Source organism: Neovison vison, chromosome 2 (assembly GCF_020171115.1).
Source record: "Neovison vison isolate M4711 chromosome 2, ASM_NN_V1, whole genome shotgun sequence".
In the NCBI taxonomy this organism is placed as follows: domain Eukaryota; kingdom Metazoa; phylum Chordata; class Mammalia; order Carnivora; family Mustelidae; genus Neogale; species Neogale vison.
Genome location: NC_058092.1, coordinates 167,935,527 through 167,961,476, shown reverse-complemented (window position 1 = coordinate 167,961,476; position 25,950 = coordinate 167,935,527). Strand labels below are relative to the sequence as shown.

The 25,950-nt window shown below is 40.9% G+C and overlaps 1 protein-coding gene across 3 annotated transcripts in view; it reads right to left on the bottom strand.

The window, feature by feature from the left end:
* The window catches only part of PRKG1 (protein kinase cGMP-dependent 1), a 1,249,306-nt gene that overhangs the window by 29,413 nt on the left and 1,193,943 nt on the right, over positions 1-25,950 (bottom strand). For all 3 annotated transcript variants that reach the window (XM_044239523.1, XM_044239522.1, XM_044239524.1), the window contains one exon: positions 16,007-16,103. In XM_044239523.1, the coding sequence (XP_044095458.1) occupies positions 16,007-16,103 (97 nt within the window). The remainder of the gene's footprint in view (positions 1-16,006; positions 16,104-25,950) is intronic.

The following is a 25,950-nucleotide window of genomic DNA, read 5'->3' as shown; positions in this document are numbered from 1 at the left end:
CTCTTGGGGTCCGTCCCCTCTTGAGACCATGGCCATTTGTTTGCGATCCATCTCCTTGCCTGCACTGCTCCTGAGGTCCCTTCCAGTGAACACGTTCCACAATTCCACAAATATTGCCCATTTTTGTTCTCACCAGCGCATCACTGTTATACCCACACCCAGGTATTTATTTCACCACAGCCAGGATAGGAGATAAAAACATGCACTTATTTTGTTATTTTTCTTAATGGTTTTAAACTGTAGATTAGGGAGAGTCCATGCAAGGAAATAAACGAAGCCCTCAGTAATGTCAGAGAGAAACGGAAATTAGCATATGTGGAACACAGACGTGCTGGGCATATCCCTATGTATTATTTTCAGTCATGACATCAACTCTTAGGGGTGGGAGGAACAGAAGTTTGTTGTGTTTTTACAAAGACTTCATCATCACTAACAATAATAGCTAACAGTAATAAAGCTCTTATCGTCAGGAATAGCAAAGTGAGTGAGTTTTCTCCCTTAATCTTCTAGGCACCCTTTTGAGGGACTGTTGTCACCCCCATGTTTCAGAGGAACTAACTGAGGATTACCGGAGAGGGTCCTATCTTGCCCAGGGCCACAGAGCTGTCAAGTCGCAGGACTGGGTTTGTGCTCCCATGCTATTGGCAGGAAGTGCTGTTTCCCTTCAGCTGCATAGAAAACTGATGGCAGAGTGATGGGTGCCTTACAAATGAGAGTTTAATGGAACTGGCCTCCTCGGAGAGACTCCGTGAGAAAAGCTGAACTGTGCGCTACATGCCGCGAAGTTTCCTCCTTGCTGGAAATGCCAGAGCCCCACTGTCCTACCCCAGGATCTGGGGTACCTGAGTGATGGCTTCTCCTTGTGGAATTCAAATACTGGAAGTGAGAGGGGAGGACCTGGTGCTAACAGCTGGTGGGCGGCAGGGGCTGCTGCCAAAGAGGGGTACGCGTGCAAATGCCACCGGGATGACTAGGGGTCAGCCTCATCAGCTGCCAAAGTAATGATCATTAGTTGTAAGCAGTTTACAGAGCCCAACAGCTCACCTGCGGGGGCTTTCTGTTCTGGCAAACTTGCCAACTGAAACTATAGTTTCAGTTTCCACTTGGCTTGAGTGGAGACTGTCCCACCATCTGGAACCACTGTCCTTTGCATTCTGTAAAGACCTGTATAGTTCCTTAGAGGAAAGCCCTTAGAATCTCCACTTCTATTTTAAACTAGAAGGACACAAGACTCCCAGGATCCTGGCTCGGAACTGAGAGGTCAGACAGCCTGAGGACTACTGTTGGAGCTAATTCAACAAACATAGTCACTTCTGCTGCAGTTGATTCTCTTAAAAATATACTCCTGATTAACCAACATGTCCAACTCTTAGATTGTCTCTAATGGAAAAATTTGGAAACAATCTAAATGTCCATGCAGAAAAGCGTGGAAAAATAAATGATCATATGACCATGCGAAGCAGCTATAAAAACTAGGATGTAAAATGATGACTTGGCAAAGGAAAAAAAAAAAAAAGGAGAGGGAGACAAAGCAAGAGAGAGACTCTTAAGTCTAGAGAACTGATGGTCACCAGAGGGGAGGTGGTGGGGCCGGGGGTATGAAGGAGGGCACCTGTCGTGATGAGCACAGGGTGATGTGTGGAGGTGCTGAATCACTCCACTGTACACCGGACACGAATATTACACCATATGTTAACTAATGGGAATCAAGTATCATTCTTTTCTTCTTTAAAGATTTCATTTATTTATTTGACAGAAAGAGAGAGAGAAAAAAAAAAAAAGAAAGAGAGAGAGAGATCACAAGTAAGCAGAGCAGCAGACAGAGAGAGAGAGAGGGGGAAGCAGGCGCCCCATTGAGCAGAGAGCTCGATGCGGGGCTCGATCCCAGGACCCTGAGATCATGACCTGAGCCAAAGGCACTGAGTCACCCAGGTGCCCCAAGTGTCATTCTAGTTTATTTTTTATTATGGAAAAATCGCCCTCTAAATTTATATACACACAGATAATATGTGTATAAGTTATATATACATATTTACATATAAGAGTACAGGATACAAGTCAGCATACATTTTATGATCCCATAAATAATGTTTGTGTGTACGTATATATCTATATCTAAAATCTAGAATGAGACAATCAGAAATATGTTACCCAATATGTTCATAATGGTGTTCCCTTAGGGAAATTTTCAGTTTTACTTCTTTTCACTTTTTTGAATTGCTTAACTTTTGTACAATTAGCATACATCCCTGGTTTGATGGGTAAACACAATGATATTCGGGGAAAATAAATTTTGAAGTCTCCCTTAAATTGTACTACCTATGTATTAGTACCTGGCTCTCTTTAAGGATTCCGGGTCGAAGAGCATCACTCTGCTAGAGTTTCATGAATGCAAAGGCCTTGAGAGGTTGTATAGAGCATAACAATCTATTCGAGTTTGGGCTGAACCACACTATTCAGCTCCTTAAAGGACCTGCCAAATTCTTTTGTTCAGTATGAACTCTCAGGGTAAGTTCTAGCAATTTGTATTTACTAGGTCTACACTATTAGGTTTTATTTATTTTTTTTCAATTTATTTATTTTCAGAAAAACATTATTCATTATTTTTTCACCACACCCAGTGCTCCATGCAAGCCATGCCCTCTATAATACCCACCACCTGGTACCCCAACCTCCCACCCCCCCAACTTCAACTTTTATTAGGTTTTATTATGAAAGTGCTTTCACAAGACGAATCATGAAAATTTTTGAGGTGAAATGTAGCTTGCTTTAGATTTTTCCAGTTGGCCAAATGAATTATCCTAAGTCTGAGTCTGTCAAGTTGAGATAATGATGATTTCAAAATCGGGTCAGCTAGCTCCAAGCCTTCCCAGCCTAGTTGGGTCGAATGCCCCCCAGCTCGGTCTTCCCTTGCAGACTCTCCCCCACCCCCGCAGCACGCCAACTAGGGTGCCAGTTGACAGCGTGAGCTCTGAAATGTGACTGCTTTTGTTTAAATCTCAACCATTTTTTTGGCTTGTGATCTGGGACACATTTCTGACACCCTGTCCCTCTCTCCTTATCCATAACATTGAGGGTAATTCTCAGTTTACTTGGAAAGATGAAATAAAAGGGCTCACATATCAAACCCAGTGTTGGGAACAGTGCATATTAGTGACTTTTAATCTTAGGTGCTTCCATAGGTCATGGTCCCTTCAAGCCCAAGCAAACTATGACCCTGTACAGGCCACTGTCACTTTATGCCTGTTCCTATCCCCACTCACCAGTCTCAGTCCTACCAACAAGCACAGGTAAAGGGCCCAGAAGCTACTTTAAAAAGACTGCCAACCCTTGCACCACACTAGTTTTACTCTCAAAATTCCCAGAAACGGAAAAAGAACAAGAAAATGGTAATACCCAAGTCTTCCTCTTATTTCTCAGACACCAAGCTTTGCATTATATCGGAAACTAGAATTTGCAGATGATTCACTAGTAGGAAGATGCTACTTCCTTCTGGAGCACAGTGTTGCAATTTGAACAAAGGCCTCCTCGGGCCGAGAGAACTGTTATCTGAGTTCATACTGAACTAGAGCTTCAGTTGCAAGTGCAGGAAATACAGACAGTGAGGGAAAATGAAGCAGAGCGTAAGAACACTCACAGAAGACTCATGCTTAGAAGGTGGGGGAGTAGTCGTTGCAGCTGGTTGGGAACGGACGAGACCTGATGAAGGACACGGGCACTCACGCCAGTGATGGGATTGCGGTGTTCAGCGTTGTGGAATGTAAATCATACCTCGACAAGGCTTTTAAAAGCATTTTTTTTTTAAAGGAAAAAACCAGGCAATATGTCTATCTTCTAATAAGAGATCTACTCTGGGATATATTTTTGATTTCTATTTTAAGTAAGTAAAAGTAAGTTTTAAGTAAGTAAAAGGTTCCCCAGTTAGCCAAAACTGTATTTCATTTTTATTCCAGTATCTGTCAATGATAAACATTTTTATAAAATTTGATCCTTTTTAGGACTTCACTGTTGTGATTAAATGTCTTAAAAATTTTAAAAAGGCCTCACTTCCCCCTCTTGAAGTAGGATCATGACTTATTTTCAGCAAAATGTACATGTTAGTACAAATTTTTTTCTTCAAAATAATAGGTGATTGCTGGGTAATGTCTTTAGTGTCTTTGTAATGTACAATTGAGATCAGATGTGACCTCATATATTCTCCTAGAGCCCTTTCCTCACTTTTAAAAGGGGAATAAAACCACCTTATAAGCACAGATATTATAAGAGTAAATCTGATAGTGTCTGTGAAAATAGCTGGAAAGTTTACAAGTGCTACCCAAGAACAGTTATCATTACTACCATGACCTCCAAGATATGTGAGAGTGCTGATTAAAGTGGCGTGGACACTCGTAAACAGTGCTTTACTCTTACTGTTCGTCATCATATCTGTGTTTTAAGTAGTTGCCCCAGCCCACTGAAGGAAAAAAATGAAAGAACAGGAAGTTTGTCTGACTTTCAGGAAGTTCTACTTTCACAGAGAAGGAAAAACCAGTGTTATCCCTTCAACTCAAATAACTTCTTGGGCAGGACAAACCCCTGTGCTCACACATTCAAAGTTACTCCAGCCATGAAAGACAGCAAACATTTTCAAGTGCCCCGAAAACTCCTGTTCCACACAGAAGTATTGGATTGTGTTCTTCAAAGTTCCCTAACCAAAAACATGCTAGTCCTTCCTGGAGAATTACTTTTCTCTGTTAACAGTACTATAGTTTCAGGCGAACACTACTACAGTCAGGATAGAAAACCCCGGGGGTTAAAACTTTCTTTTCTCACTGGTTGTTCCAGTCTTCTCCCTCACATCTCTCTGCACAGTAACCTCAGATGCTTTCCTTTCCTCAGTCAGCATCCAAAACTTAAGAATGAATCATGGCATCTCGTTTGTTCCAAAGGACGTGCAGGAGAGGGGAGCATAAGGGACTTGTCACAGCCCGGGTGACACACAGCCAGCTGACACACAGAACCCAAAGGATGGATTATGATTTTAAACAGATGCCAGAGTTGAAAAGTTTTTCAGACAGGAGGAATAGAGGCATGGCACCATGAGACAATTTTATGGCAAGGATTTGATGTGTAAAAAACTTATTTCATCGATGACCACTAAGTGGTTTATATATACCATTCAGAGCAAAGGCGCATAGAAGAAAAGAGCTTATTTTATCTCCGCATTTTCCTCTGCCATTTGTACAAGTGACCATCAAGAGAGGGTCTGGTCTCTTCGTTCATTTCCCTTCCCATGTTCACCCCAACCCCTCATCGAAAGTGTCAATTCCATTTGCTTCGTAACTTGCCTTCAGACTTAAAATTCAGTTCTGTAGCGGGAAATATCTATATTATTAAATTCAAATTGATCAAAAGCACAGTAAGACTATTTTCACAGAGGAGATAGTTTTCAAAAAAGACACTGAACTTTCAGTTTGGAGGAAGATCAGGAAAGGAACATCATACTTTTCTATTTTTAATTGCAACATGAATAAACAGTTGGACTATTTTATACAGATCACTTGGAAATCAAAGACTACTTGTGATTTCTCTTATTAAGGAATTAGCACTGATTCATTTTGACTCAAAAGTCTCCTTACACTGAATCAAAATGGTTTACTGAAATGTGCAATTTACATATACCCTTTCTCTTCCATACAGTAGCCGTGCAAAGTAAACCTTACTTCACTTTGTAGTGATTATGAAAATTGACATGATAAACTTTAAATTATTTTCTTTCATCACCAGCACAAAAATAGACACAGAGATCAACGGAATAGAATAGATGGCCTAGAAATAAACCCACGCTTATGTGGTAAATTAATCTATCACAGAGGAGGCAAGAATGAATATACAGTGGGGAAAAGACCTTCTTTTCAACAAATGGTGCTGGGAAAATTTGACAGCCACATGCAAAAGAATGAAACTGGAAAACTTCCGTACACCACCCACAAAAATAAACTCAAAACGGATCAAAGGCCTAAAATGAGACCTGAAACCATAAATCTCCTAAAACAAACACAGGCAGTAATCTCTTTGACATCACCCTCAGTGGTATTTTTCTAGATATGTCCCCGGAGGCAAGAGAAACAAAAGCAAAAAGAAACTATTGGGACTTGACCAAAATGAACAGCTTTTGCGCCTGGCAAAGCAAACCATCAACAAAAGGCAACCTACAGAATGGGAGATGTTTGCAAAGACGTATCTGATAAAAGGTTAGTATCGAAGATATATAAAGAACCTATCCAATGCAATGTCAAAAACCAATTTTATAAAAAGGGCAGAAGAGTTAAACATGTTTCAAAAGAAGACAAAGAGTCACCAGGAGGCACATGACAGGATGTGTGGAATCACTACTCAAAATACAAATATAAAACTACAGTCCGATACCACCTCACACCTGTCGGAGTGGTTAAAATCAACAACTCCAGAAACATCAATTATTGGTGAGGATGTGGATAAAAAGGAACCGTCATGCACTGTTGGTGGGGATGGAAACTGGTACAGCCTCTGTGGAAAAGAGTATGGAGGTTCCTCATAATGTTCGAAATAGCATCCAAATCCAGTAGTTCTACTACTGGGTACTTACCCAAAGTAAATAAAAAATTAATTCTACAAGATATATGCACCCCAGTGTTTACAGCATTATTTTTTTCTATTTTATTTAAAAAAAAATTTTTTTTAATTTATTTTTTATTTATTTTCAGCATAACAGTATTCATTATTTTTGCACCACACCCAGTGCTCCATGCAATCCGTGCCCTCTCTAATACCCACCACGTGGTATACTGCATTATTAATAGCCAAGATATGAAAGCAGCCCAAGTGTTCATCAATAGATGAATGGATAAAGATGTGTGTGTCTATGGGTATATGCGCACACACACACACACACACTCTGGAATATTAGTCATAAAAAAGAATGAGATCTTACTGTTTAGAACAACATAGATCAACCTAAAGGACATTATGCTAAGCAAGATAAATCTGACGGAAAAAGAAAAATACCATATGATTCACTTATATTTAGAATCTAAAAAAACAAAACCAGCAAACAACAACAAAACAGACAAACAGAATGAATGTGTGGTTGTCAGAGGGGGGCCGGGTGCTCAGATGGGCAAAAAAAAAATTTGCTTTCCTTATCAAATCATCAAATATTTTCTTGCCCCAACCTATATGTGATTTCTATGTACCATCTCATTCATCTGTATGAAGAAATACTACGTGTAGCGGTTTCCCAACTTGCTTCTGCATTTCTAAATTGATCACGCCAATATTTCACATAATTCTACTTTTCTAATACTTAAAGCACACTTATAACCTGAAATTTCACACAGATGGGAGTTGAGACTCCTAAGTTGACACTTCAATTTCATTTATTGACTCCGTGAAAGCTTAAAGTCAGTTGAAATGAAACAGAATCCCATATTGCAAAATTCAGCTCTGGAAGCTGTGCTCAGGTTTACTCAAGAAAGTGTTTGTATTCTCGTCATACTTTTGAGACATAAGGCCTAAAAAACTTTATGATGTTCCTGTTACATACTGGGAGGATTTTAATCAAACGGCTTAAAATCAGTTCTTAGGGGTGCCTGGGTGGCTCAGTGGATTAAGCCTCTGCCTTTAGCTCAGGTCATGATCTCAGGGTTCTGGGATCGAGTCCCGCATCGGACTCTCTGCTCGGCAGGGAGCCTGCTTCCTCCTCTCTCTCTGCCTGCCTCTCTGCCTACTTGTAATCTCTGTCAAATACATAAAATCTTAAAAAAAAAATCAGTTCTTATAGTCTTGATATAGATGATATTCAAACTTCACCCTGATATTAAATGAAATAGGATAACTCTTTCCTCCCTGCTTTTGGACTTCACATTTTTCACCAGATCTCCTACAAATATAAATGTACTTCAAATGCAGTTAAGCCCATTCCACACATATTTCGTAATTTTGCCCATGCTCACTTCATCTATGGAAAACAGTCCCAGGAAACATTAAGCTGCTCTGTCCATGGGGATGTGAAATCATAACCACAAAGTGGGTCCCTTGGGTTGAACTTATATGATTCTTCTTTGGTGCTGGTGGTCTCTCTGCTCTTACTGTGAACTTGCAAGGCAGCTGGCTGGTGTTGGGGGCTCAGAACCCAGCCACCTGGCCCCCAGAACCTGATCTCAGACAGAGCTCGGTGTTCGAGCTAATAGCTGGTGTGTGTCAATGGCAATAGGGGATATGAGGAACAGAGTATGAATTAGCAAAAATTAAATGTATACAGTTGGACTACACTGAAACATACAGAATGGATCTTTTATACCACCCCCCACCCCCTGGCCAAAAGCAAGAGAAACCATTTCATTTTAAGGACATGGCTATTTTCAACACTCCTAAATATACAAGGGGCCTGTTTTCCCCTCGCATGAATGAGATCTCTCTTTGAAAGTGTTTACATGAAATTTTCGGGGACATGGGCTACCTCCTGGCAAAAAGTAGACTACCTTATTCGGAAGAGAAATTATGTTTATTTTTGGGAGCAGCCCCACCTAAAAATAGCCTGTCCAGTCACCTTATATTCTTTGATTTCACAGGTGGAAGCTGAGAGCTGAGTCTATGTTCTTTAGGTTTTCATCACCTGACCTAATGCCACAGATGCCTAGTGCCTTCACGTCTGACCTCCCCCAAGAACAGAACACAGTGATTCCCCTGCGGATGGGCTGCCTAAGGCCATTTCTCACCCTTTTTCCATGAAACCCCTGGGCGGGTCTGTCACTTGCTTTGGTGGCCTGTGAAGACATGTAGCCCTTGGTGTTGTAACCTTTGCCTGGAATGGCCTTGCCCAGCTGTTCACTTAAATCCCAACGGATTTCTAAGCCCTGCCTGGAGTCCCGTGTCTCCTTGGGGCCTCTGCGATCCCATCAACTCCAAATGGTCTCCCTCTTTCTGAACTACGAAGAACCTTTCTGCATAATCCATAAGTTAATACAGTACTAAAGGATTTCATTTGCTCTTCTTCAGATATGTTATTTTCTTATTTACAAGAAGGCAGGGATCGCCACTGCTATTTCTGATCCCACAAAAAATATTGAGGGATTTTATAGAAGATAAATTTTTGCTGAATGTGATAGGTCCATAAATTCTTACAGAAAACGTAAGAGTGACCAAAATGTTAACTTTCAGATATATTCTCCTATCATTCATATCTTAACCCTTGCAAAGACATGTCTAGTGCCTTCCAGATTTACATGGATATTTCTAGAATAACCATCCATCGTTATGGATGAGAAATGAACATTTTACTGGACCCTAGAGCACTGATTTAAAATACTTTAAAGGTGGTGCCTAGATGGCTCAGTGGGTTAAAGCCTCTGCCTTCGGCTCAGGTTATGATCTCAGGGTCCTGGGATCGAGCCCCGCATCAGGCTTTCTGCTCTGCAGGGAGTATGCTTCCTCCTCTCTCTCTGCCTGCCTCCCTGCCTACTTGTGATCTCTGTCTGTCAAATAAATAAATAAAATTAAATACTATTAAGGAGAAAGATTCATTCCTATAGAGAGCTGGTATATAATATACTTTCCAAGATGTGTAAGCAAGTCATTATTTGCAGTCTGTGCACACTCAACTTGGTTCCAACCACTGTATAAAATATATTCTACAGTAACAAGGTGAATGAATGTGTGTCTTTATAAGCATAATGTCAAAGTAGAGACAGACTTGACTCCTGGCGATGCGTACCGAGAAATGAACTTAGGAGACGCCATAGAGACTGACTGCACCTGTTAGGCTCAGCTCATGTCCACTGAATGGGACTGTCATTAGCTACCCAAATGACTCCCTTCGAAATCTATTTATCACCAGAAATACTTGGCATCAGCTTAGATTCTTTTGAAGGAGGCACCTCAAACAAGGGTGACCCTTGGTAATGAGCCCACTAGAGGAACAGGGAGGGAAAGCAAGCTTTGAGTTTCCTGGGAGCGCAGAGCCATCACTCACCTGGGTGACAGAGGATGGGAGGCCTTGGGGGAGGGCTTCTGCAGGCATCCTGTACAGTCAGTCACCATGGCCACACATGGCCATGCTGCCAGCCATCCCCCAGCTGTTCCGTTTCACTGCCCATGTGGCCTCCCAGGGAAGGTCTCGAAATGTTCCCGTCTTACGTGGGGTTTCCCTTTGCAGTTAAGCTGTTCACCTTTCAGAATGATGACACACAGCTCCGCTGACTGAGCAATGGATTTCTCACCTAATTGCTTCCTTAATCATCTCCTAGTCTCCTCTCTCCTTCCACTGGTAGACACAGCCCACCCGTCCGGCATGCGTGGGATGCCCAGTGCCAAGCAGCTGGCAAAGATACCACGACAGGGCACCCGACCCTGGCCGGCCCTGTGACCTGGTATGGCAGTGCTTGTGGCTTGCTGCCACCCTGTCCCCTCCGGTGCTGTCCTCCCATGGGGGGGGCACAGGAGAAAGGAGAGGGGACCTGTCTGGCCCGTGTGGCAAGAGCCAGACCCTTGCTATGCCCCATCGGGGTTCCATGGCTCAAGGAGGCTGTGGAGGAAGCCAACAGGATTCAGCCGATGGTAATGAACCTAAAGGAAGGAGCTTGAGAGCTTTGTGGGGATTTAATAGAAGCTGTCACCGAGGTCATTCTGAAGACCTCAAGCTCTTTCTCACAGTGGAGAAATTGTACTGTCGGGACTCAGCAGAGCAAGGGAGAAAAAAAGGGTAAATTACTCCACCCCCTTCCTTTTCTCTGGGTAGAGCGAGAATGGTAGTTACCATTAGGATATTTTAATAATAAAAACAACATCACAACACCGACTGACTTATGGTGTGAGGCACTATTTGGGGGCTTAGTCTTTATAACCTTGTGAGGCTTACATCCTACTGCAAGCCTCATGCTGGAGAATGGGAAACCGAGGCTCAGAAGTAAGTGACCTCTGACGCAATGACCAAGCGTGCCCCGTGGGGAAGAATCTGAATACAGGAGATCTGAGTCCAGAGCTCTAGCTTTTAGCTATGATGTTGTCATGTCTGATTTCTTTTTCCTCCACAGACATTTTACTATGGAAATAAGAACGGCAAAAGATTCAGAAAAGGGAGCGCCTCTGAAGGTTCCACAGAAGGAGATGTGAACAGTGGATTATTGCAGTGGTGATCTAGATTTGGGTCTAATAGAGGTGCTTGAATTCTAGAACTTTTTTTTTTTTAAACAAAGGTTGTACATGTGACAACATCTGTTTGATGTCACTGCAATGGCTGTTGTTGGTGTGATAAGAATCTAACCAAAATATAGAAAAAGTTTCCGGTGGAAAACAAATCAGTAGGGACACCTGGGTGGCTCAGTTGGTGAAGCCTCTGCCTGCAGCTCAGGTCGGGGAGCCTGCTTCTCCCTCTCCCTCTGCTGCTTTCCCTGCTTGCGCTGGCTCTCTATGACAAATAGATAAATGAAATCTTAGACAAACAAACAAATCTTAAACAAACAAACAAACAAAAAACCAAATCAGTAGTTCTGGGCTTTAAGAGCCTTTTTACTGACTGCATGGTCTTAGGCAACCGATATGCGTTAACTGTGACGTCCTTCCAGTAAAAGCAGAGCACGTCTCATTTCCTGCTCCCAGAGTAACTAGAAAGGCAAAATAATGTGCCCGATGTGGACCAATTTGAAGGTCATGGAGCAGGGTTCAAATGCAAGGTCTGATTGTTTTAGTAATGAAGTGGCATCGCTATTTTATAAAAATATGATTAGTATCAGTTGGTCCGTAAACGAGCCCACGTTAATTGCATTTTACAGGCGTGTTCTGTAATGCTTTAGGTCATCTCTGTAGATGCCCTAACTCTGTTTTAGGATGCCACCTCCTGCCAGACACCGCAAATGCTGCTCGTACTTTGATTATTGGATTATTAGTTCCCATGACTGTCCTTCCCAGGGGCTTTTCATGTTAGACTCTGAATGTCCCGGCAGGCAGCTTGCTACATAAATATGTAACAAATGAACTAGAGACGATATAAGCTGCGAAGACAGAGATTATGTTTTCCAGATCTTGGTCCCTATATTTTATCCAAATATGGAGCTCTGGTCTAGGAGGCATTGGATTGCTGAATAAAACCATTAAATATCTAATATCTAAAGCAACCACATCAGCATTGCCAGATTAAAAAGGCTGATTTGTGCAAATCTGTTCTGAAAAGCAAGCACGTCTCGGATGAGAGCAAAAGTAAATCAAGAATGTGACAGTTTTCATCTGTGGTGGTAAAATCAATCTCCTTATTCTGCAGTCATACCTTGCAAATTAAGGGGATTACCATCGTGTCTTAGAGTGGCGCTTACTGCTTTAATGAGTGAATCATCTATAAAAAAAAATGAGTTCTTTTGCTGAAAGTGCTATTATAAATGAAACGTGGTCTTCTGGAAGATAAACAGGCAGCACTGAGCAAATTAAAAAGCTCATTCTTCAAAATAAAAAAGAATAGTCAGAAAATATGGTTTCTGCCAGATAACAGGAAAAAAAAAAAACAAAACCCAGTACGGATGACTTCTCAAAGGTAGTAGTTGTGAATAGTACATGTCAGATAGTCAACTCATTAAAATCAGCTCTGCTAAAAGTATTTATAAAACAGAATTAATAGCTCCAGAGCAGATTTCCCATTCATATAAGACCAGTTCTTCAAGCTTCTGGTCTCATCACTGAACAATGATGTGAGTTTCTGTTCTGTGCCAAAATTACATTCTCCTCTCCAAAAGTTGGCAATGAACTATTTAGTAAGAGTCCTGCCTGAAAAATCTTCTGGCATCTAAACTCACCCAAATTGAGATAAACAATAAAAATTTAAGACACGCTAAGAAGACTTTTGCATATCATTATGCAAAGTAACATGAAGCTAATCTGTTTAACAAATGATAATAAAACTCCTGAGTCCTACCAGGAAATGGGGTTCAACAACCTCAAATTTAATTCTTCATACCCAATTCAAGAGTTTTATAATCTTATTTTCTATACTTGGGATAAAATTTTAAACGCCATTATAAAATTAAAGTGCCCTATGGTTTTTATCATGTCATTTAGCTGATCAACATCATTGCTGAACTAAGGATTGGTAAGTTCAACATATCCATTTTATATACTTAGTACAGTACTGTGCATATACATATGGGAAATTCATCCATAAATGTCTAGCAGGACTTTTTAATATATCACTCTATAATATTGATAACGATCTTGCACGTATCATTTTCAGAGGAGAGTGAAGTGAAGTTCTATAATCACAACAGAACAGGGCTCTGCCTGGTCCTCTTCCCACTGTGAAAGGCGTGGGTACTGGCCTGAAGGTGCTCTCTACTGCCCCCTGTCCCAGGTCTGTGGCAATTCACTATTTGCCATGACTACAGTATGCTAAGGCCAGACTCGGCTCTGGCCTCACTCAACCCATATGACAAACAATCACAGAGGAGAATATTTTTCATACCCAATAGTTAAGAGTCTCAGGCAGTGAGTAAGTGGTAAGAATGGGAGACGGTGAATTGTAGGGCAAGAGCCATCACCTAAATGGCCAGCCCCCACTCAACAGTGAAGACAATCTGGATATTCTGATTTTCACAAGGGGTTTCTGGGTCAAGGGCAAAAATCACATAACATGAAGATGTGGCTTCAGAGGTTAAAACCACGTGCCTCTTTTCTAATGTATGGCTTGTGCCTAGCGGCCCAATATGGATTTATCATTCCTGCAGGTATCTAATGTTTTTGCAAACTGGACTCCAGTTAAAATTAATTCCTGAGGCGATGGTTTTGGTTAGTCCATAAACATCTGTGTGGAAGAGTAAAATAGAATATCCATGAGAAGAAAATTAGGCTGAACTACCCTGACTCTCTCCTGTGATGGAGCTTATACACATGTGTACACACACACACACACACACACAGGTATTTTTGTCTTTTTAAACCACTTTTTACATGGGCACCTTTTATATGCCCACGCTGAGCCATCCCTAATTTTCTGGTAAGTTGTTTGTGCCTCCTGAAACATTTTGACAGAAGTCTCTAGAAGTTTTCCACTGTCAGCTTGGCTTGTAATTCTTCAGCTTGACATGGTTTTGGTGTATGAGCAATTTTCAGTATTTCAAACATCCTGAGTAAATTTCTCTATTTCATAAAATACCTTACTGGTAACCTAAAGGTCCCCAACTTGATATCCTCGGACCCTTAGGAACCCACAAATTGGTTAACGTAGATTTTTTCTTGGTCAACCAAAACAATAATTTTGCTGTCCAAAGTCTTTACAAAATGATATTTAAGAAACTATAAGTCACGAAATCAGCCTCTAGGGAGTTTTGTCTACATTTAGTTCTTCATTCAAAAAGGGATGGAAACCCATGCAAGCAGGTAAATAAACGCAGCCGACAATATGCTCTTCCTGGCAGGGACCTCTGCCCCCTGAGCTGTTTATGTGCCCCAACACCCCTGGACAAAGACAACACTGGTAATAAGTCTTCACCACCTCCACGAGCAGTTAGATTTTCTCACAAAATCAAAGTTCTTGAAAGTGAAATCTAACACTGCATTGACTGGCAGATTTCAAAAGAACAACTTTTCCTAGGCCCCGGATCTATACTCCAATAGCTGAAAATTCTCACTATGACACCAGATGTCAGGTCAGAGGCAGCCAAACGGATAACGTGTCTAAGCAGTGTCACCGGAAGCAGAGTGCCAACTCCACGAAACCCATCATGGCTTGAAATTTTCCTGTCTAGTTATTTTCTTGTCTCATGTTTAGATAAACAGCATTTTTCCTGCCTGTCAAAAGCCAGGAATCCCAGCTGCAGCAAAAAGGGACAACCAACCAAATCCAGCACTGGGCTGATCTGGTTTTAGGGCCGGGGATTTCTCTCATCCTCAATGGCAACAGGAACTGTTTACTGCACTGTAGAGGGAGTTCCTAACATACTGTACTGGTGTCTGGTGTCAGGGGTTCCTCCAGGTTCAGCAGAGATGCGGAAATTAATCTGCCTTCTCGAACTGGGATCATATCCACACCATCTCCCAGTGCAGCAGCTCAGTTACCAGAATACATTTTTTTTTTCTGGTCTATGTAACAGATCGGTTCTTAAACTTGTATTTCAAAGGCCTAATATGCTATGCTTCCATTTGGTTTGCACCACATTCATGCAATATGTTGAATGAATAAACTTGCACCAAAATGTCCCCGTTGTCCTCATTAATACTTAAACTTTGTGTATGTGCACAAATGTGTGTGAAATATTCACACCATATTATCTAATATGGGTATATACACACTATATACTATATATATATATATATATTCACTACAACTTGGTGCTTGCTATGGAATCACAGAATTAACTACAACATTATTTACATTTTCTTAAAGTTTTAAGGTATTAAACATTTTTAATTAAATATAGATAGATTTTACTCATTTATTTACTTCCCTAGTTCTGAGCCATATTCTCTAATTTATCCATGCACCCGATCTACAACCACAATGATTAAAATGTAAACTTAAAAATATATATAAAGGAAATGAAATATATATACATGTATTACATAGTGTAATATAGTCTGCATGTCTACATATAACATATATACGTATCCCATTTCCTCTCTGTGTTGAAATTTACATGTAGGTAGGTGCGTGACTAAGTGGATGAGAACTGCTCAGAACTAAGGAAGTTGAGGTCACAGAATACCAGCTGGATAAAAATATTTATGGCTCCTCGTTAGGTTAATAGGTTTACCTTTCATTTACTATGAGGAGGTTTTTCTAAAAAAGTTTTTTTTTTTTTTTTTTTTTTTAGTCATCAGTTTACAGGCTGATGTATATAGCTCACTGTACCTGTTTCAGACTCGCATATGCTGACATGAAAGCATTTAGTACTGATTCAGGAACAGTAATAAGTAATGATAAGGGACTAGAGAGAAATATTAATCTAGAGGGAAAAATGTAGGAGAAGCCCCCCCACCCCGCCCGAGCACGTAAAGGAAAATCACCTACCAGCTCTACTCGTCCGAAGCCTCCAACTCCGAGGGTGTCGATGATGTTGAAGTCAGACAGCTTCAGGTTGGCGAAGAAAGCAGCTTCGGCTTCGTATCTGGATTTTTTGATGCGAAAAAATGGAAATTTCTTAGAGGCGCAAACACGAGAACCACGCACGACCGACGCGGAATGACAGGACTGTGGCTCAGGGTTTACCTGCTCAAATTCCATCTTGCTTCTAGAGTCTGTGTCTCCTCCCAAGCATAATTGTTTGGTCCCCGTTGTGCAGAATAACCAAGATTTGCACTTGTCTTTCAAAGGAGAGTAAGACAGAGCACCTGGTACCTGCCAGTCACGTGACTGCTACATCCAGCCACTAGATCAAGAGTTACATTGCAGGGCTTTCCTGCGCGTCTTCTTGCGAGCCCGGATTGTTGGGCTGGTTCTTTTTTGGTTTTGTTTGGGGATTGGGGGTTTTGCTCGGTCTGGGTTTTGCCGTTCAGATTTGGGAGGGCGGTTTCTCATGAGTTTCTCTTTTCCGGAGGCTGGCAGTGGCTCCTATCAGAATTTATTAAGAGCAGCAAGATCATTGAGGTCTCTGGAGCGGCATCACAGTCAGGTTTTAGAACAGATCCAAAAGGCAGAGGACTGATGTGCCAATGTCTGAAACGGAGGATTTCGGAAGCATATTCACCTTCCTAAAACGTGTCTCCCCTCTGTTTATGTTTACCCACTGCCTCTCAGCTGGTCCTCCCAGTGCCTTTATGATTGCCAGTGTCCTACTGGAGCTCTGTGGAAGAGCAAAGACCGTGCTCCAATGTCTAGCTCTGCCCCAGGCACATCTGACACACGCAAGCGGCCAAAATAAGCTTCTCTTGATGAGACAAGTGAATATGAGAGGCTTAAAATATCTTCTTATTAAAAGCCCTACTATTTTTAGAAAGGGCAGGAAGGCATAACAGTGAAGATGACCCTCCCTCTCACTCATGTCAGGTCAGGGAGTAATTCAGCTGTCTCCAAACTGAAGTCTCTGGATAGCTCTGTGGCACCCATGACCTTCAGCCAGGCGGTACCTGACGCGGTCTACGCTATAGATAGATATGATGAATGTGCTGGAGAGGATGATCCCAACGCCGCTGGTTTGTCAGTTTCAGGATAGAGTCACCCGCAGGCATGCGTGGCATTAAGCCGTGTAGCATTTTAGCTATTCCTTTGTAATCCAACACAAATTTAGACTCTCCACTTGGAAGAGACGTGAAGCAGCCTTCTAGGTGAGGTTTTAGACATTCTCCCCAAGTTACAACCCCAGTTGCGGTTTTTAAACAATTCTTGACAGACTCATGAGAGGGTACAAACGACCTCATGTTCATTATTGGCTGGTTCTGAGCCATCCACTCCCTCTAATGAAACCTCCATAAATGAGGCTGCTGGCCAGTCCTGATGGCGTTGTAGACTTCTCTTGTTATACACAGTCAAAAGATTGGCATAGCGATTCTGGAGATGGTTTACTAGAATGGGGCATAAGCAGCAAATGTGCATTTCTAGCATTCCGACTGGTCCACTACTTTGGAAAATTAAAACTCCATCCCATTTAAAGGGCCAGTGGCAGAGTTCACTTCAACAGGTGCTTACAAGGACATCTGTTGGGATCAGACCCTGTCATGGTTTGTATGTGGTCAAGCATTTCTCAGCAGGCTAATCAAATTCTTAATGACACTGTTTCTGAGTAATATCTTATGTGCTTGCCAGATTTAGAAATCTCAGACACAACGAGGGTAAACTCTTTCAGATTATTCTGATACCATTTTGTATAGTTAATAAAGAGTGGTGTTCTTATAGTTCCTGAAGTTACTCCCAAATCCTTACACTTGGGCTCTGTCAAGCTAGGCTAGTGATCTCCAGGCCTGTCTGCACCCAGAACTACCTGAGCATTGCCCAGAAACCATGTAATGTGGGTCCTAGCACAGAGTGAGTGAAGCAGAAATTTTGGAGGGCAGTACCCAACTACCTGTATTTTTTTTAAAGCTCCCTTGGGGATTCTGATGTATAGCAAGCATTGAGAATTATAGCTACAACTTCTCTGAAAGCTGAGAGAATTCCAGAAACCATGGGAGCATTTTAGGGAGGATTAAAATGGTCCTGGGAAATTAGTAGCTGCCCAGTGAGTCTGGGGGTGATGTATTCATGCCAAGAGGGCTGGGGGCTCTTACAAACTTGTCTGGGCCCCTGCCCTCTGATCCTAGACCCCTTGAAATGACCAGTAATAGCTAAAAGAGCTTAAAACAAACAAACAAACAAACAAAAAGGAACATTGCTAAAAAAACAAAAACAGATACAGAACGCAGAAATCACAAGCTTAGCTGTTTAGTGTTTGCATTTCTACAGCAAAATCCTGACTTTGTTTATACTCACTCTCTGATTAACTACTGATGGTATTTTCATTAATAGAATGGATATATTAACTCTCATGTTAATAGTAGACATTTTCTCTGTAGCCATTAAAATCCACCTAAACATATATGGCCCCATATACTGAAGGCACAATTACCATTAAAGCAAATATTTCATGTTTTAAAGAAAAGAGGTTGGTAACACTGCCATCGTACTTTGCTAATCTTGTTAATTACTTTGCTAATACGGCTTGGTGACTTTTTAGAATACTACCTAGTGGGGTGATTTTAATCTAGCAGTTGGTAAAATACATTCTGAGGGCCCTTCAGATAATGTCTTCTTCTTCTTCTTCTTTTAAGATTTTTTAAAAAGTTTTATTTATTTATTTGACAGAGGGAGACCACAAGTAGGCAGGGAGAGAGGGGGAAGCAGGCTCCCCACTGAGCAGAAAGCCAGACTCAGGGCTTGATCCTAGGACCCTGAGACCATGACCTGAGCCGAAGGCAGAAGGCTTAACCCACGGAGCCAACCAAGAGCCCTTCAGATAACATCTTCTTGATGTTCCATTCCATTCTGTGTTGGGGCCTGATTCTCAGAGAGTTCAAACCATGTAGGAATGCTACTATAGTGTGCTTTACTTTTTCTTTCCCACCCAACATGTGAGTTGCTTAATATTTTGCATGCATTTATTTCTCATTTAGACTACTCTTTACAGACAAGAGTTATATCATACAGACCCTGTATACTTCTCGTCTTTAAATAACTTCTGTTATTCTGTTATGGTGGAAATCACACCAGGCAGGGACCTCTGTAAAAAAGTTAAACTGTGGATGATCTGGCTTTTCCGTTATCTACACTTGTTTATAACTTGGAGACACATTTTCATTCTTCCTTTTTACTCAGGGATGATTTGAAGATAATTTGAATCCATCAGTTATGTTCTACTTATTTTAGAATTGGTATAAGTTTGAGTGGGGAAGGAGACTAAATAAATTGGTTAAGTAAATGGATGTCGTTCTACTAAATAAATTTATTTTGCCTAAGGGAGGTCAGTGTGGAACCCAAGTTTCTAACGGGGCCCAAGGAATTAAGCCCAGCTTCATTCAATTCTAAAATTCATCTATGAAACAGCACTCATGAAAAGGACAGTTGCCAAGTACTAGGGGAAATTCTTTTTAGGAAGAAATAAAGTTCATGACATTTTGTTGCTTAAAATCTAGAAAGGCATAGAAAGTATGTTTTCTAATGTCCTCAATTTAGTTTGAGATATTGATTCCTGAAAAGAATATTGTTATTATTATTTTAGTATTATTATTTTTTAATTTAAAATAATTACATTTCAAATTTTATTTTTTAATTTTTTTTTTAGTATGGGGTGAAAGCAATGGATCCTCTTCTCAGAAAAGTGCAAATATGGACAAGCCCTTTTTGATATGACCTTAAAATAGGTCAACAACACAAATATGACCATACAACAAGAAATTAACTGTGTTGGGTGAAGGAGACAGAGGTAATTTATCATTTCTCAAACAGTCCTGACTGTAACATTCAGCTGGGGCTCTAGGTAATTAGAATCCAAAGGCAATAGCTAATCTGTATAGGGTACCCTTTAAATAGTGAAATACTAAACTTTTATTTTTTTTTTTGAAGAACTGATTAAAAGGAATGAAGTTGTATAGATGTTCTCTCTTCTCATTTCTGCCTTTACACCAAGAAGTTTCAAAAGCGATGAAAATGCAAAGCAGCAGGTGTACAGTTGAGAGAAGCAGCGCATCTATGCCTCACCTAGAAACAGAACAGTCCAGAAATAATCTCCGCCTCTCTACCTATACAACCACACATCTTCCCAGTATTACATTCACTGTTTTTAGGAAATAGATCATAACCATGTATGTTTTTCCATCCCTTCCAATATTACCAGATTCCACAAAGCCATGGAGGAAGAATCAGTTGTCATTATTCACAATCGTTTTCCCACTGTTGCCGTAGGGCCATGAATCAATGGTGGCATCATCTCACAACCACAGAACTGGGCTCTGTACTTGATAAGTGACCATTATTATTATTATTTTTTTAAGGACTTTATTCATTTATTTGACAGAGATCACAAGCAGGCAGAGAGACAGGCAGAGAGAGAGAGGAGGAAGCAGGCTCCCTGCTGAGCAGAGAGCCCGATGCGGGACTCGATCCCAGGACCCTGAGATCATGACCTGAGCCGAAGGCAGCGGCTTAACCCACTGAGCCACCCAGGCGCCCAGTGACCATTATTATTAAGAAGTAAACGTCTCACTCTATTGGAAACCATATATGATGATTCTACCCAGTACGAAAATGTGTGGAACTTAAAATTTTTCATCTTGAGATTAGAATAGCAGTCATAGCTTAGCATTATCTTACAAAGCAGACTGTATATGTGCATTTTTAATGTAAGTGTCAAGCAGTCAAAGGAACATAATAGTTGTAGAAGGGTTACAAATGCCAGTGATTAAGAGTCAATGGAACCAAAGGCCACTGTGGCCCTTCTGCTTTAGCCCCACTCATCTATAATCCACATTGCTTCAGAAGCCCACTCTAAGAGTCTCCAAGGAAAATCACAAAGTCCATAAAAATCTTAGCATTTCCTAATCCACCTGCAAAATAGTTACCATGACTTTGCCTGAGCTCATCTGCTATTGGGTATATTTTTGTTTCTTGATGAGTTTAGTTCTACCACATTTTGGGAATCTATAAAAGTGAAATTCTTCAGTAACTACATGGACTCTCATCTATGACTAAGTTTCTTATTCTATAACTTCAGTAAGATGACTTGTTAGACAGTGTCTACTCTGGACTTAAAATAACAAAAGAGCATCCTAGCATACAGACAAAAGTTAAGGACTTGTGGTCCTGCTTCTGCCAATGCTTTGGTACCTCCAAGTCCCGATTTTGCCAACATTTGGGCCTTTCTAGGAGTATCAACAAATTTACATTTAGTAAGAATAAATTTTATAATTTGTCAGAATCCTTAAATGTCCAGATAAATGCCTAGAAATCTTCTAAAACATTTTTAAAATTTTATTTATTTGAGAGAGAGAGAGAAAGCATAAGCAGGGGAAGCGGAAGGCAGAGGGAGCAGAAGGCAGAGGGAGAGGGAGAAACTGTCTCCCCACAGAGCAGGGGGAGATCAATGTGGGGCTGGATCCCAGAACCCCAGGATCATGACCTGAGCCGAAGGCAGTCCTTTAACTGACTGAGCCACCCAGGCACTCCCCCACTTTTTTATATGATCAAAGAGCACTGAAATCTATAAATATATAAAGAAATCGCTTAAAAGAGGATAAGAGCTTTCAGAAAGTGAGCCTTAAAGCACAAAAGATGCACACATGATCTAGGAAATAACCAGGATATAATTCTGCCTGTCCGGTGAATAAACAATTTGGTATGCAAGACTTTATGCAGTAGTAGTTCCTGATTTCAGCTTGGTTCATTTGGTAATTTGTAAGTCTGTAGAAATTCAGCCAGAAAACCAACTTTAGAGAGAGAAAGTAGAATTGGAAACCGGACCTATAATGTTTGCACATTAAAATAAATGTGGTTTGGGCTTAAACCGCAGGTCTCCCTCAACTCAGGGTACGTACAAACAGTTAGTACGTCCACGTCCTTCCTTATTCCCCTGATTCTCAGATGTCTGGAGTTAGTTGAGTCAGCCACCCAAATAAAAATGAGTCTCTCTTAACTCTATAACTCATCTCTTATTAATTTACCTCTATTAAACTCTATAACTCATCTCTTATTAATTTACCTCTATTAAATTCATTGATAACTGAACCTGAAAGCAGAATCTTTTGACTTCATTGGAAAACAGAGTAAACCATTTTATAACTTAAGGTTTGAACAGGGAGTTATTTCCTGTTGAAAGAATCACGGTTTTCAAATAAACCAATTTTAGAGAAGTCCCTGTTAACATGAGAAACCCTATTCCTAAACTTCTAAGCAAAAAGGGATGATTTCTCAGTTACTTGGTCATAAGACACACCGGGACAGTTGTTTCTATAGTCACTCTTCTTTAAGCAGCAGTAATAGAAACTTCTAGAAATAAAAAGTTTAAAAGTAATTTAATGAATATAAAGTATTTCATTATGTCAATTTTTGCCAGAAAGTGTAATCTTGTCTTCAGGGAATCTGAGATAATATTACTTTGTTCTCTCTATTTCAAAAATTGTAGTTTTCAGGAATAAGCAGACTTTTTTTTTTTTTGAGTACTCTAGTCATGAAATAGTTCTACTTCTTTTTCAAATATATTACCTTGAGGAGATACAGCCCACAGGAATACACAGGAAAATTGCATTTCTCATATCTGCTGCATAATAAGAATGATAGTAATTCAAATATTCTACATTTAGAAAGCACCTTTCTTCCCAGGACTTTAAATTTCTCTCATTTAATTTATCCTTCCTGATTCTCTGTGAAGATGGGATAACAAATACTTTTCCTTCTCTTTTTCAGTGGGGCAGACCAATCATTGATAAGTGGTTGGTTTCAGAAATTAAATAGCAGAAGTAGGGCTAGAACATTTGCTCAAGTTTCAAATCACAGCATAGTTACATTTGCTCCTAAAAACTTAATTTACTTTTAAGCAAGATAGGAGAGAATCATACAACTTTAGAGATATTTTTATCTCGAAGTCTGGAGATACTAATATGGTTCAAAATCTGGACTGACACCATTGGGAGTTCACCTAACCCAACCTCTGATCTTTTAAAGATAAAAAGCAAAGTCCAGAGATAGTAAGCAAGGTCCCAAAGACTTGGGGACACAGGCCAGGTGTTTTGACATGTGATCTTTTTACTATCTGATTCTATCTTTACAGTTTTTATAATATTCTGATATTTAAAAAACAAAGGCAAATGTAAAACTTAGAGTATATTTAAGTAACATGGTACAACTTATTACAGTCGGGACTAATTTTAAGGTTAAGATTAAACCCCCCCCCTTTTTTTCAATATTATAACACATAGACTAAGCATGACCTATAAAGAAAAGTCTTTGGGTAGAAAAGAAATTTTTCTATTTCAGGGGAAAGCTTGGACTGTCTTCACCCATCTTTTCTTTTAGAGATGTGGGTTATGGCAAACAGAGTCCTCAGGGAAACTGAATGAGAATTTTTCCACAATGGGTATTTTTCCAAAGTGGCGGGAGGCACGAAGATGACAGTGAGAGGTTACTTCCCTGAGGTCTGACTTATGGGAATGGTAAAGGCAGAAGGCATGGTTATCTCTACCTCTTTTATTTGCCCTGTGCCCCACCTCCCTGGACTTGAGAACTCTAACCTTCATCTTAAAATTAGTCCCAGTTGTATTCTTAAAGGAATCAGAACACCGAAATGGGAACAGTAGGGTTAGGGCTCAAATAAACACTAGGGATCTGCTTTTATTTCTGGACTTAGAAACTATGCTATGTACTCCCATCTGTCTGTTTCCCCTCTATCCCTGAAGGACTCTCCAGGAACTTAAGGGACAGGGGACCCGTGGTCATGATCACAGTGGACCAAAGAAGGAAAAGATAGTAAAATGCAGTGTGTGGCAAGAACGTTAGATCAACACACCCTCCCAATCCTCTGGGGATATAATAAAGGAAATGACCAGGAAATGGCCCAGCACAGACCCGAGCAAGACACTCTTATTCTGTAAAATAAAGGGTTTGCGCTAGACAGGTCTACAAAATTACTTGCAGCTGGATGGTTCTGGGATGCCAAGTGTCCTGAGATAACACACTTTCCCTTTTCCTCCTTTGGGGTCCTATTCCCCACTCTTCCTCTAATCCATGTCTCCTGGAACTCCTATTTCAGGAAATACTACCAGAAGCTTTCATGTAAGGGAGTTCTGCTGTCAGCTCCCAGTTATCAAGGCAGCAAACAGGAGAGCCCACTTCCCTCCCCAAGGCAGCAAGCAGTAAAGACAAGTGTTGATGTCCACAACAGAACTACAAATGCACTGCACCACACACTGTGACAGAGCGGGGCTCCCTCTTCCCACCCATTCCCATCAGAATTACGGTTACAAAGAGAACTGATAAAACCCTGGGAGTTGGGGCCAGACAGCAATACTTTACCGTACGATGTATAGGCAAGTCTATGCAGATGTTACTTACCAAGACTAATAATCGTACTGAGACAGGTAGGGACCAGGCGAAAAAGCCCTCAAGGGAAAAAAAGTTTTGGAATCAGGGCGCTTTCTGTGGGCTGGTGTTGCTAAACCACTTTCGTACAGAGCAGACCCAGGATGAGGCCAGGATTTGGCCCCATATAGGCCCCATACATTGCAGGACTGGAAACAGAGGACTCCGCTCTAAAGAGCACCCTTGAGTTGTGGGAATAACCTGCCTCTGCCGACCAATCAGGGCAAGGCTCCTCCAGCCAATCAGGATGAAACGGGTTTTTTTTTTTTTTTCCCTCATTAGCATCCTGGACCGCTGAGTGTGCGCCTGAGTGGGAACCCCAGGGGCAACTTTCTCTGCCTAAGCTGAGTCTCCTCTCCATTTGGGGAAGTCAGGTTACCTCTCCTCTGTCAGCACTCTGCCTCCCTTCAACTTTATCTGTGACCCTAATAAAGCCTCGTGTGCCTCATTTCTATATTGGGGGGCCCAAGAACCCAACCCTGGTAACAACATATGAGTTTTAAGGAACTCCTACAGTTGATTTGTGCCTGTATGTGACAGATACCTATTACATGTTTACAGTATACCTATTACATGTAACACAGGGGCTGTGTCCCCGGTTCTAAATCATTATTCTCTAGTGATCTTTGAGAACACCACCCATACTGGAAAGGTGGAAAACCTGTAAATCTTTTCCTTAGTAGAGAGCATATTAAGTGGGGAAAAAAGAAAACGAAACAAAAAATTTGCTCTGTCAGGTTGTTTAATAATAGTAACAGTGCATTTATCAAATAAACTAAGTCTCAGGAAATAGCACGCATTTGTCAACAAGTAACTGCCATCTGGAGGCCAAATCTGGCCTTGTCCTAGGTTGCCGTCCATACAACTGGACGATAAAGCAACTACAGGGTGTGGGGCCCTTCCATCCATCCTTCTTTCCTTTTTCCTTCCTTCCTCCCTCCCTCCCTTCCTTCCTCACTTTCTCTCTTTTTCACTGTTGTCCATATTTTTATTCAGATTTCCTTACTTTTTACCAAATCTTCTTCTTCTGTTCCAGCCTTCCTTCCAGGCTACCATATTACATTTAGGTGTCCTGTCTCTGAAGAGTCCTTTTGGCTGACATAGCTTCTCAGACTTCTCCTGTTTATCATGACCTTGATGGTACAGAGAAGTATTGGTCTGTGTTTCATAGCACGTCCCTCAATTTGGGTTTAACTGGTATTTTCTCATGGTTTTTGCTAGGGTTATAAGTTTTTTTTTGGGAGGAAGACTTTGGAAGTAGAGTGCTATTTTCATCACATGATAGCAAGTATATATAGTATTATTGATAGGACTATCATTGATGATGCAAACCTTGATCATCTGGCTGAGATAGGAATTCTGTATTTTATAACACAGTATCTCATTCTAGGAACCAATGATTGCAAAAGGAGCTG